Source organism: Cyprinodon tularosa, unplaced genomic scaffold, assembly GCF_016077235.1.
Source record: "Cyprinodon tularosa strain WSP-4 unplaced genomic scaffold, ASM1607723v1 ctg289, whole genome shotgun sequence".
Lineage (NCBI taxonomy): Eukaryota > Metazoa > Chordata > Actinopteri > Cyprinodontiformes > Cyprinodontidae > Cyprinodon > Cyprinodon tularosa.
The window spans coordinates 915,458-929,588 of record NW_024038995.1 but is presented as its reverse complement, the minus strand read 5'-3'; the positions used below and the strand labels follow the sequence as shown (position 1 = coordinate 929,588).

At 37.5% G+C, this 14,131-nt stretch overlaps 1 protein-coding gene across 2 annotated transcripts in view; it reads left to right on the top strand.

The window, feature by feature from the left end:
* The window catches only part of LOC119787133 (neuropilin-1a-like), a 106,842-nt gene that overhangs the window by 69,610 nt on the left and 23,101 nt on the right, over window positions 1-14,131 (top strand). For both annotated transcript variants that reach the window (XM_038290776.1, XM_038290777.1), the window contains exons 7-11: window positions 3,003-3,158; window positions 4,240-4,384; window positions 7,507-7,682; window positions 7,914-8,069; window positions 9,019-9,163. In XM_038290776.1, coding sequence (XP_038146704.1) covers window positions 3,003-3,158; window positions 4,240-4,384; window positions 7,507-7,682; window positions 7,914-8,069; window positions 9,019-9,163 — 778 coding nt within the window. The remainder of the gene's footprint in view (window positions 1-3,002; window positions 3,159-4,239; window positions 4,385-7,506; window positions 7,683-7,913; window positions 8,070-9,018; window positions 9,164-14,131) is intronic.

The window sequence follows — 14,131 nt, the reverse complement described above, 5'->3', positions numbered from 1 at the left end:
ATGCGACCTTTTCATATAGGCTTAGTGCTAAGAAGTGATGCGCCTCATGGGAACTTAGATGAAAACAGACGTGGGAGCGGCAGAGAGCAATCCCACGCAACATGATTTCCCAGGGGTCTCCTTGTCAGACAAAGATCCCACAGAGACTTGCAGCGCACTATTTCCTGCTCCTTTCCTGAAAAAGCATCGGCAGAAGAAGTCAACACCCGCCCTGTGGGGCCTTCCCATGTAAAGCAGCGCCTCCACGGTCGTGTAATTACACAGTGCATACTGCATACATCCCACACACTCAACCAATGAGCTTATTCTGGTCTCAAATTCATAAAGCCTAAACTCAACAAACAGGATTGAAATGGAGGTCAGATGGAGAATAGCCTCATTGATTACATGGTTAGACTGGTTTCATGCCTTCTTGCAGGAGAAGTTATGACGCCTGCATGTGTGCAGTTGCTGAACAACTTCCAGTATTTTCCAGTTTAGATAACAACTATAAATTTTTTACACTGCAAGAACTGTCAGGCTTTTTGTAATCTCTGCTACTCTTTGATGATAACCATCAGCTTATTAGTCATTTCACTGCTGCTTTCAGGGAAAGTAGTTTGAACAGCCCTCTGTTCAGATTAGACAGCATCCAGTATGTATTTTCTATCAGACTTTTAGCCCTCTGATCACAATTTCATGATAATTAAAAGAAAACTGTTTCCAAGGAATGTGATACTGCAAATTAACTTATAGATAAAGACTTTCTTTGAATATGTAAGAACTTTGTAGTTAAAGAAAAACAGATTTTTAGTATAAATCTGAAAGTAATTCCATATGAATGTGTTTTCCTTTAACCGACTTGCAGTAGAACAAAATCAAATTAGATACAATTGAATTTCTTTTCTATTTTAAGACTGTCTGAAGAGTCCTGTGATATGTCTTAAAGGGGGACTTTACTTGCCATTTATATCCTAACTTAAACTAAAAAAGCCCTCTCTCTGTAAAATGGAAGAACATTCCTGACTTATTAGGCTGATTTTAGGCTTGAAGTATAAGAGCTCACTTTTTCTTTCTGTTAGACATGAATGTTTCTATATCACCACACACTCATTTTATTATCAAAGATGACCAGAATATATACAGAGATGAATTCTCATTTTATTAAATACAGATTTTCCTCCTTCTTAATACATTTAAGCTCTGCAATTAACTATTTTTTAAGGCAGTTAAGTCACGTTTCAGCTTCCATATTAGACCACCATAATCATATTATCATAAACTGATTTAAATGTCACCTTTTTGATGACATGATGCTTAAAGATCTGAAAAGTATACATTATGCCCCAAGCTGAAGGAAGCATTAAAAAGGGCTGAGAACCTAACATTGCTAAGTCCAACAAACTAAACCCTAACAAAATAAGTGAGATGATAAATTTCACCCTTTATTTAGCAACGTTTTAGCTTCTAATTCTTTAACAGTCACATAAATTACAGTTCAATTTTCTTTATTACAAAGGATCAAAACTATTTCCTCCTTTGTCCTCTTATATTCTTAGCTAGCTGTTTCAGTAAATTTTAAAGTTCACCATGGCCCAGTTGATAAACCTCCATATTATCTGTGAACAACAATTGCGTTATCCTTTTATCCCAAAGCTCCTGCCTGTCCTGAATCTCATTTTAATAATTGTTTAATCAAGTTTTATTTCTTTATTCTGCTTTATGTTAACCCGAGCTACCTCCTAGCTGCTAGCATGCTAGGTTTGGTAAGCTAACTTGAACAGCTATATGCTAAACATTGCTATACCAGTTTATTGATGCTGCATTTGCGTATTTTAAATGTTTTTATTGATTTAACAGTGTTTTTATAATATATTTTTACCTGAAGCTAACTGCTATTTTAATAGCTGTGCTAGCAGCACCATCTAGACCAGAGATCTTCAACAGGGGGTCCGCAACCACAGAAGTACTGCATGGGGGTTGTGAAGGTTTTAGTTTAGTAGACTTTTTTTTTTTTTTTATATTCCCCCCTGCAGTTTTTTTCCACTAATTGAAATGTCTTTAAATCCACATTAACATGAATTCAACTGTAGTAAACAGATAAATGGAGGCAGAAAATGTCTTTCAGTCACCAATGCACTCATTCAGTGACACACAGGAGCTCTTTCAAGCTGGGCACCGTTTCATTCACAACACCTGTCCCATCAACCAGGAATCAGAATCAGAAATACTTTAATAATCCCAGGGCAAAATTACCTTTGTTACATTACTCCATCTGTAATATATGGAGGAACAACTCTGCCATATTTGAAAATAAATACAGAAATAAATAAATGCTCAATAAATAAATAAGCATACAATTAATTGCCCCCAAATAAATGTGGATAGAAATTAAATTATACAGGGAGACATAAATGTATATATCTCTTTTAATTAGCTTCTTTATTTATTCACCTTTGTAATAATTAGCTTATTTATTTATCGTCCATTATAATCTTCAACTTTATTTATTTATTACTTATTTTTTTAAGTATTTATTTATGTGCAAGACATAATATTTTTGTCTTTTTTATTCTTCCTTTGTATTGTTTTCCTTTTTATTTTTTAGGGTAAAAAAATAAAAAGGAAAAAAATACAAAGGAATTTTTACATTTCTATATGCATTTCTGCATATTATAGAGGGTCACCTTCTGCCCGTTTATATTTATTTATTCCTGTATTTATTCATTTCTAAATATGCAGAGTTGGTCCTCCATAATATACATAGTATTTATACAATATATATAATCAGGGGGTCCCCGCTCCATCGCCCCATCACTTTGGGGGTCCTTGGCCTGGAAAATGTATTTCAGCCTTGTATTACGCACCAAATACGAGTAGTACTGCACAAATGAGAAACTCAAACCCTCAACGAAACCCCTTGATAATGAAGGTTATATGAAGCATATAAGGTTTAATTTACTGCGTATCTCCTCTGATGCTATTTAGAAAAAAACATTTGTTGATTTTGTGTGTATTTACAGGTGGACTTGGGGTTTCTCAGGTTTGTCACAAACATTGGGACTCAGGGGGCAATTTCCAAGGAGACCAATAAGCACTACTTTGTCCGTTCCTACAAAGTGGACCTCAGCACCAATGGAGAGGACTGGATAACAGTGAAGGAAGGATCCAAACAGAAGGTAAAGATGCTGCAACAGTGTCCATTTAACACCAATACATAATAAAGAACTTTACACAAAAGTTGCATTTCACATCTGAATGTTGTGGTTGGAAATCAAATATCCTTATTTTAGAGCAAAATATTTTCTTGTTTGTATAAAGTCTCTTCAGGCATGTTTCCCAAATGGTGACATCATACAGGAATGACGTTGGCTGCTGATTTGGCAGATTTGATCATCCTGCACTCAATGTATATTTATAAAGCACACATAGGGAACTTAAATGCCTTTGTTTTTTTACTATGTTTTATTAATTTTTAACAGTTTTTTTCTTCTGCTTTCTAGTTGTTTTATATGCCAAGTTTTATTCTTTTACACAGTATGTGCAGCACTTTATCTCCGCCATGGTTGTTCTTCAGTGCCTTATAGTAGTAAATGAGGTAGAAGTAGTATTTATTTGAGGGGTTACCACTAAATGTTTTAAAATCCAAAATACTGTTTATTAAAATGTTTGCTAAAATCATGAAAAATAAAAAATAGAATACAGAAAAGTAAAAATAAATAAATAAATAGATAAAAGAATATTTAGAAAGAATGATAATTTTCTTGCTAGATCGAAAAGTCTGAGAACTAGAAAATTTTTCTGTAAAATTTTTTGTTATATAGCCAGACCTGGGTAATGCAAGAAACCCTTCTTTTATTAGTTGAGCTTAATTGGTTTTTATGTCTTTAACAGTAGCTTTTATTAACAGTAATCAGGCTGGAACCGGGCTGAGAGAGAAAGCAAACCCCTGATGGCGCTGTCCAGGCTCCTCGCCTGGCGTCCTGCGCTGCTGCTTCAACAAACACTGCCCAGACTGAACCATGAAGGATGCTTTTAATACAACTACTGAACTAAACACACAACTATATGATTGAAAATACCTTTTAAAGATCATTTCTATTTTTCCATTTCTAGTAATCATCATCATTCAGACTTTTCTGAGAGAAAAGAAACTGGTTATAGTCAATGTGGAGTATTTATTTGTTCTCAAAGACCATATAATGATTTAAAAAAACAATTAACTACAACAACAAACTACATCTTTTGACATGATTTCAGATCTTTCGAGGGAACTCCAACCCTACAGACGAAGTCCGTGATTTCCTGCCCAAACCCACCTTGACTCGATACATCCGTATTCGCCCTTATACCTGGGAACAGGGCATCTGCATGCGCTTTGAGGTCTATGGCTGCAGAATATCAGGTAATCGCCGCGTTAAATCTTTACCCGATGAATCTGGTCTATCTTTGCCGTCTGATATGCTTCTCTCATTTATTCACATTTCTGATAACTATAAAAGTCCACCTTTGATGATTGCCTTATTTCTTCTGGTTTTCCCTTTATACCATTTTTTTCACCTCATGTATCAAGCTAATTTGGCTATTATGTGTGGAGCTACAACCCCCAACCATTTTCTGTTGATTTTAAATAATTATTACTTCCACAGCGAGTAAAAACCTCCCCACTGAAGGACACAGTTATTCATTACACTAAAGCAGAGCAGGATGTTTCTGGCTCATTAATCATCCTCTGACATTATTCTCCCTCTCTGATGTGCTATGAGAAACTCAGGGGAGGAATGCTCCATGAAGTTTATGTAGCTGACTTGAGACCCCGACTCTTAGCTCTCATTCTGCAGCCTTGTTTGACTCAAAGTTCAATCTGAAAAACTCACACGAAGAGAAAAGACAATTAGGAGCAATTTATTGATACAATTACTTTGTCTTTGGCGCTCAGACTGCTGGTTAGGGAGACGGTAAGCTGAGCTTTATGGGGAGATCCAGTGGACTGCGTGAGCTGATGTTTGTAATTCACTCAAGGACCTGGAAGATGGAAGTCCAGTTGGATAACACAGGTTGAGAGAACCTGTTCATGATGAGCAAGCATGGAGCGACAGTGGAGAGAAAAACTCCCCATTAGGAAGAAACCTCTGGCAGAACCAGAACATGGCGGTCTTCTGCCGGCCCGGTTAAGATGAGAAAGGGAAGGCAGTAAGACGCGTATCGGAGGCCTTTTAAGATGAACTTTGGATGCCAATTGGCTTTTATGGAGGTGTGGTTCAAAGCTGATTGGCTGTGTCGCAGGTGGATGTAGGAGAGCAATCCGTTTCTACAGTTGAACTTCCGCCTAAGCTACATATTAGAAAATCTTTCAAAAGAATAAATCCACTTCTTTCATTTTGGCTTATTTAGTAGGTGATTTGCTTTCATTACTCCAGATTTTTCAACCTAAATGTAAAAATTGTGTCACTATTAAAATGACCTTGACCAAGTATTGCTAATGTTAAACAGAAATGATCAAATTCCTTCAATATCTAAACTGTTGAATAAGAAACAAGGATAATTTGTCAAACATTTAGTTTAAAAATAAAAAAAGAATAGGATTGTTTCCCTTTCATTGTTATTCCTGACAGAATTATTATTTTATATCCAGCTTTAACATTGTTTCATTCAGAAACAAATCTTGGATTTTAATTTCCTGGAGTTTAATAAGATAGGATCATTTTTTTTTTTATCAGCTTAATGAACATTAGTTTGTGTCATATCCGGTTAATATCATGATTTTAAATCTAAGATCTGACCCACATGTAGAAAACCAAACAGAGAGACCAGGGGAAGGTTCAACAGGTTTATTATGAACTGGTAGAGAAGGATCCAGTGCTGCTCTGAACACTGGCGAAACTGAACTGAAAATTGAAGGGGAAGATCCTGCGGTTAGTTCAGGCTCAGAGGGAAATTTGTGTTTCGACTTGTAAAAGGGAATAAAGGCAACAGGACTCACGTTTCCAGAAAAGGTGTCTTTCTCTGAATCCAGTCGGTGTGGGTTTTCAAGTAATAGACTTGCTCGTTGGAGGGCGGACAGGGTTTACCCAGGTTGAAGTGTTTCCTTGAGGAACGGAGGAGCTGACTGCCACTTAGATTTCCTATGGTACTTGAATGGTTTCTTGTGGAGACGAATCCCCTGCTCAGTGTGAAGCTCAAACAATCCTTGAGGAAAAGTAGATCCAAACCACCAGTTTGAATCCTTAGCTCAGTTTGACCCTTAGACAATCCTTCCAGGGGAAGAAGGTCCAAAACATCCAGTTTGCAGGATGACTTTCCTGCCGAGAGGCAAAGACAAAAAAACAACAAGGTTAAGACTCAGGTGACAAAAACTCAGTTTGACTCAGCAAAACTCAGCTTGGCTAGACTACCCAAAACTGGCAAACACTCTGGCGTCGAGGTAGTGACAGTCAGCAGCTTAAGAGTCCTCCGGTAATGAGGCAACCATCCGCAGGTGTGTGAGGAGGCCAACAAGAACCAGGCGCCACCTGGTGTTGAAGGGAAAACAAACAAAAACACAACCCACACAAACTGGATTCCTAACAGTTAACTAAATCATTTTGAAGGAATTTTGACATTTTTTATATTTATAGAAAAGGAAAACATATTTACAATCATTTCATATAATCAAGATTTGTATGAATTATGAATCACCCTAAGATTCACTTTCAGCAAAAATGAATTTAAACTAAAAAATTATTTTAAAACACAAATGTTTAATGTTGTCTTGTTAATTAAAGATTTTAAAAAGTTTTTTGTATAGATCAAGTTTATTAAAAATGAAATTGTCTCCAAACTGGATTCACTTTCATCGGTTTGTTCTCTGCTGCTGGTAACATATTGACTGCTCATAACTGACCTATGCAATTAGACTTCTAATAACAATTAAAAAAATAGATCCCCCATAAATTTAGATGATAGTGTTTATCTGGACCCCAGAAAACCTTTATCCCTTTGTGTTGTTAAAGATAGACTCTGTGTTTACACCTTGAAGCTCTATCTCTCCGGTTCTCTTACTTCATTACTTATATGTATTACCGGTAAATAACCAGGAGACATGACAACATATTTTGATAGAAATTGTAATCTTACTCAGATCAGAGAAGTCTGTCACATCATTACATCATACACGTTAGCAGATGAGTAGACATCCATGGCTCCAGCCTTATCAAAATATTACACTTTGTTCATAGCTGAAGGACAGCGCTCTCATTCCATTCCCAAATCTTTGCCAAGTACAGAATGAAGATTAGAACTGTATATCCGGACAGAGGAACTGTCTGAATTAGAGGAAAACATCAGTTCAAACACGCAGCAGGCAGCTAATATTAAGGTGTAATAAACTCACACATCATCAATGATGATTATTTTAACAGCTTCATTCAAATAAACACATCACCAAAAAATCCAGATGGTTTTGCTGATTTGTTCCTTATCAAACCCTACAGGTCTTCAAAGTTCCCAAACCTCAGACCATTTAATCCGTTCTGGTCTTTTTTCCAGACTACCCGTGCTCGTCGATGTTAGGCATGGTGTCAGGGCAGATCTCCGACGCTCAGATCAGCGCCTCGTCCTTCGCAGACCGGGGCTGGGTGGCTGAGAACGTCCGGTTATTGACGGGCCGGTCGGGGTGGACCGGGCAGCAGACCAAGCAGCCCTTTAGAAACGAGTGGTTACAGGTTGGTTTGTAGCTCGGCTGCCTCTGAGCTTCTGCTTCAAACAAATGGTCCGATGTTCAGCACAGACAGTTTATGAAGATTTTCCTTTAGATAGTCAACAATAAAAGAAAGTCAATATCGTTTATTCTGTTTTAGTGGCTTTCCTCAGGCGTTAGTAGCTTAGAGTCATTGTTTATTTTCATATATTATTATCCCAGAGCATTAAATCCTAATAAAATGTGCTCCCTTCAGGTGGATTTGGGCCAGGACAAAATGCTGAGCGGTGTGGTGATCCAGGGAGGAAAACACCGCGACCGCAACGTTTATATGAAGAGGTTTAAGCTGGGCCACAGCCTGGACGGAGACCACTGGACCATCATTAAGGAGGAGAACACCACAAAGCCCAAGGTTAGATCCCTTAAAATCACTCGCATTTGGATTTACAACATTACATCTAATGGGGATTAGGATAGGCAGCTCAGCATTGTTTCTGGATTCAGATCTGGAAGGTGTTTGAACCCAGGAATCCTTTAGTCCCTGCCCACAACAGGAAAGCCACGCTGTTGCTCCTAAGACCCAGTTTCCCCTCCTCGACCCGGTCCAGTTGGTGCTACATCCTCCTGTATGCGTTCCTTATGGCTGTCAGCCTCCTGCTGATTTACTCTAGGCTGAGCTCGGCATGCTTCTCCATCCGTCCTCTCCACGCCTTCCCCTCTGCTTCCTGTGTTGTTCCTTTGCAAAAACAGCTCCTCAGAAGTTGGAGCGAGAAGGCTCAGCGAGACCGGAGCCGGCGCCAGAATTTATGCTTCTACAAGCTCCGTCTGAAGCACGCACGCTGGATGACGAACTATTTCTGTTATCGTAAAGGAAGCCACTGCTGAAAATGTATACACCAACGTTTAATGATTTGCAGCACAAGGAGGACATGTTTTTAATTTCCAACGCTTAAGAATGTGTTCTGAAAAAGACATAAAACCTTCATTTCTGTCCTGGTTGTAGCTGCTTTTCATAAAACACGCCTGATTTGGATGAATTCAGGTGTTTTTATGAGATTTATGTTAAGGAAACAGTTGAAACCTGCAGAATAGAGAGCAGAACGCTTTTTTAAGATCACAAAAACATCCCTCTTTTTCTTTTTTCTATTAGGTTTCTGTCAGTTTGAAAGAAAGGCCTCATCAGTAACATTTTTTTATGCTGTTCCTTGTGTTGACCTCAGCATCAGCGAGAATTCATGAATTATTTCTAAAACACCTGACTAAAGACAGCTCTATTCTGACGAGATCTGGAAACTGCTTCACTTCATGTAGGGATAAATTTAAAAGCTAACTTCTGTATTTACTTTGGGGTTTTTTTCCAGATATTTATTGGAAATCAGAACCATGAAACCCCAGAGCTGAGATCACTCAGTCCACTTCTGACACGATTCGTCCGGATCTACCCAGAGAGAGCGACTGCAGAGGGCATGGGTCTGCGTTTGGAGCTGCTGGGCTGTGAACTGGAAGGTAAGTTCAAAACAAGAGTCTGCAGATCCTGAAAACTGATTGAATCAATCAATCTATCTATCTATCTACCTATCAATCAATCAATCATTGAAAATTTGTCTTACTTACTTTGTAAGTGAAGGCAGGGCTACTTCAACATATTTCTACTAAAGTAAAAGTAAGAAGTAAGCAAGCAGAAACAACCTAAGTTAGAGTAAAAAAAGTATCTGATAGATGATCTTGAACAGCTTACTAATCACAATCCTGTGATTAATATTTAAAAATAATAAAATCGGAAAGCTAAAATTATAAAAGAATGCTTGGTAGAAAGCAAAAATATCCAATGTCTAACATAACTAGCGAATAACTTCTAGCAGAAGAAACTCTTTACTAAATAGATTATTTTAAACCAATATACTTAAAGCAGTTAATGCCCTCTATTTTAGCATATATATGAAATTTCATTACCTTTTGTTTTTCATCTCGAGTGTCATATTTTTAGATGGATCCGCATTGCAGACCAACTATTCTATAAACATCTAGGTTTGCGGGGAGGGGTTCATAATCAGATATAAAACCCAGAATTCAATGCTCCACGCTAGTTCATCCTAAAGGTGTATTTAATAGGTTAAGGTCAGGATCAGTCAAGTATCTCTAAACCAAACTTCCTGCACCTGCAGGAATATTGTTTTAGACACAATTTAATCTATGTTTAAAGAGTGACACAATGAATAGAATGACAACATCCACTGTTTACTGTATGTTCAGTGGACCTAAAAATGGCTTCTATGAGCAGAGCAGATAATTACACCTATAAAACAGCAAAACCTGTTTACAAACAAGAAATCTATTAACATAAATTGTAAGCAATTGTGCCAGATTTACTCAGGTTAAAGTAAGCAATACTTTCCAATAATATTACTCAAGTAAAATTAATAAGCACAGTGCAATAAAACTACTTCTGTAAGTAAATTTTGTGTAAAAATGTAATCAAGGAAATGTAACTCACTACTACCCACCTCTGGTGTGTTATGGTAAGCTACATTTTCCTGTTGATTTAAGAAAGAAAATAGACACCAAAAAGCACAAACAGACTGATCTAAACATTCTACTGAAGTAGTACTGAAATACTGATTCTAGTATTTTACCTTAGAATAATTATACTATCAGAATCTCATATCTGCTCACCGTGATTTCATTGCAAAGTAACTGTAAAGGCACTAAATACTTTAAATGTTTGCATTGTATAGTTGCCAATAATTCATCCTTGGTGAGTTTTATAAATTCCAGATGCTGATGTTTGCATCTGATGTTAATAAGCTGCATCGTTGTTCTGCAAGCAGCAGTTAGATTCTCTAATCCTTATATTCAATACATTCATATTGGTCTACTGTTTCAGAACTAATGGATTAATAAAACATTAATGTAAGCTGAAATAGTTTATGCATTTTGGATGTTTTTACATGAACTTGCTCCCAGTCTGGGTCTGCCGGCTTCTTGGAGGGCTGGGAGTAAAGGCTGAGGCATGCCAGGGCGGGTTTGTTTCTCCTGCTGCTGCTGCAGTTGGTCAGAGCTGCAGGGGAGAAAAGGAGGGAAGGCAGGGCGTGACCTCTCACAGGAGGTGAGCGAGGAACAGATGAAGGGAGGAAGCGGGCTCTCTGGCGGAGTATCTGGTTGCCCTGCAGGGAAAGCAATAAAAATCAGCCAAAGCAGATGAGATACTTTTTTTTTAAGTGGGAGAGAGCAGCAGAGCCGTATAAAGAGGATAAAAATATCTGTCTTGCATTAAACATGAAGTTGGAAAATGTTTAATGCGTAAACTTTTAAAATGTGTTAAACGCTGAGCTCTTTTTTTGTTTTATTCCAAGTTAAAGTAGCATTGAAAATATAGTAACGTAATAAGATGGAACAGCTCACATGTTCTGCTTTAAACTGAACCTGTGCTGCTGCCTGCTGTCATTATTAATAGCTGGTTTGATAAGGATTTATGTGCATATAAACATTTTACAACCTTCAGTTACTGGTGGATTCTGGTCTCACTTTAGATGACGTCACGGCTCCCTTTAGGGATAATAAACTTTTTTAGTTTGCAACGAACAGCTGCTGAAAAGTGAACATTTCCAAGCTCAAACTTTAGCCGTTTAGCCAAATTTTTTCTTTCCTTTACATGATCTGGTCCTCAGCTCAGTAGCTCCACTCCACATATGTGTATGACCCTGTCATTATTAAAATAAAAAGGATTTCTTTGTTAAAATTATTGATACAAAAAAGAAGAGCTTTGTTTTTGTGTTGAGTTGTGCCTGCATGCATCCTGTGTGAGTTTACACTAAACAGCAGAGGAAAAGAGAGACATAACAGTGCAGCTATCAGCTGATGTTGGCACATAATAAAATGCAACAAAGGAATCTCCTCTGTTTAGTTCTATAAAGGATCTTTGGTCCTGTCTGCCTGTTTCTTTTCCAAATAGAACTTTTATTTGAATTCATTCAAACTCTTTCTTTACTTCTGCAAACAAAACGTCCTCCTTCAGCAGCTCAATGACCCAAACAGGGCATTCGGTTAGCCGTACATCCCAGCATTAATGTGGAGCTGGAAGCTCACTTTGCTGCGTTTTTTTTTCTTTTCTCTTTGTTTAATGTTTATCGTGATAAAAGTGGATCTCAGATTTCAGATCATTCAGCTTTGTTTAGATTCCTCACACAAAGATGCATCCGAAGATGCTTTGTGTGCGTTTCTGTTTTCATACAATCATAGAAGCAACAAATCAAGCTCAGGCAGGCAGGAGGGAACTAACGAGCTTTGTGATATGACAGCAGATTAGTTAGAAGTTAAAACATGCTCAGTGCTGGGAAAACAAACCTCCATCCATCCCACTCAGAATGTCAATAATACGGTTTGATTACATCCGGGATTTGGTTGAATTTATTGGAATAGGATGGATTTCAGCAGCAGGTTTGATTAAATAAAGGTTCCTTCAGCTGAGGGAACATTCAGAGACCTGTTTTATAAAGACACGTCTGATCCGGTGCTTTCTGAACCATTCAGGTCACTTTCAAGTAGTTGAATTTGCAGGTTACTTTCTCTGAATCTCCCCCAAAGCCAGTAAAGTACTTTGGATCTATATTCGTAACATTATGAATCTTTCCACCATAGAATAATGGTGGGATTAGCTAATAGCATCACCTATAACTCTGAAATAACAATAGATCAACTGTAACCAGGTTGGACCTAATGTCTACTTTCATTATGTCTGTATGTATCTATAAACAAAAGTGCTACAATGCTCATTTAATATTATAGAACTGATCAGGTTTTATGGAGCTTACAGGATACTCTCCACAGATTATCCGTGGATTTGTAATTTAACAGATATGTTCCTTGGATATAAAGGTTACTCTTCTGAATCTAAAAAGTTCCTTCCCAAAGCATTATGCTGTTTTCTTAGAAAACTTTCCCAGTTTAAAGGTTATTTTTCTGGACCTTTTTGAGTTGCTTCCTAAAATTTCAGCCCGATATTATTTGATGTGTAAAGCTGACAGGGTATCTTTCTAAATAATACCAAAAACTTTAGTTTGTTTGCTTCCTGCTTTGTTTGTACATCCTTTCACCTACAAGTTACGTTCTATGAATTTATATTTACATTTATTTATAGGGTATAATATTCCTTAGGGTGTCCTCTATATTCCAACCTGGTTGGAATATAGATGTTTTAATGGAAGATCAATGTTAGTTCTGCAGATTTAAAAATGCCTTCTTGAAGATTCCAGGTGATTTTTCTGGATGATTTCCCAGATTCTACAACATGATAATAATAGTAATAATATTGTCTTTTTAGCACCCGTTTAAGACCATATTAGACATTCTGTGACTTCAGCTTTTAAAACACTTTCAGGAAAATCCAAATCTTTTCGTTTTTTTGGGGGAAATATTTTTCTCGGCCTCCCCTGAAGGTTACAAGGTTTCCGCAGGTCATTAAAAATCATTAAATTATAATTGTTCTAATTAAGACCTTAATTGGAATTGAAATTCATTAAATGTGATTATTATGGCATTGAAAAAGCTTTATTAAAAAAAAAAAATTTTATAAAAACAATTTCGTCAGGTAATTATAAAACAACATATTTGCGTGGAACTGCTTCTGGTTGATCGTAAAGTCGTACGTTCAGAAAAGAAGAAAAGAAGGCGGAGAGAAATCTATAGAATAGGAAAGAGAATAAAATGCAAATTTCAGAAAAAGTGGCTGGAAAACATAAAGATGACATGAGGATTTTGCTGTGTTTTCTATGTATATATACATATATATATATATATATATATATATATATATATATATATATATATATATATACACTCACCGGCCACTTTATTAGGTACCCCATGCTAGTAGCGGGTTGGACCCCCTTTTGCCTTCAGAACTGCCTCAATTCTTCGTGGCATAGATTCAACAAGGTGCTGGAAGCATTCCTCAGGGAGTTTGGTCCATATTGACATGATGGCATCACACAGTTGCCGCAGATTTGTCGGCTGCACATCCATGATTTGAATCTCCCGTTCCACCACATCCCAAAGATGCTCTATTGGATTGAGATCTGGTGACTGTGGAGGCCATTTGAGTACAGTGAACTCATTGTCATGTTCAAGAAACCAGTCTGAGATGATTCCAGCTTTATGACATGGCGCATTATCCTGCTGAAAGTAGCCATCAGAAGTTGGGTACATTGTGGTCATAAAGGGATGGACATGGTCAGCAACAATACTCAGGCAGGCTGTGGCGTTGCAACGATGCTCAATTGGTACCAAGGGGCCCAAAGAGTGCCAAGAAAATATTCCCCACACCATGACACCACCACCACCAGCCTGAACCGTTGATACAAGGCAGGATGGATCCATGCTTTCATGTTGTAGACGCCAAATTCTGACCTTACCATCCGAATGTTGCAGCAGAAATCGAGACTCATCAGACCAGGCAACGTTTTTCCAATCTTCTAT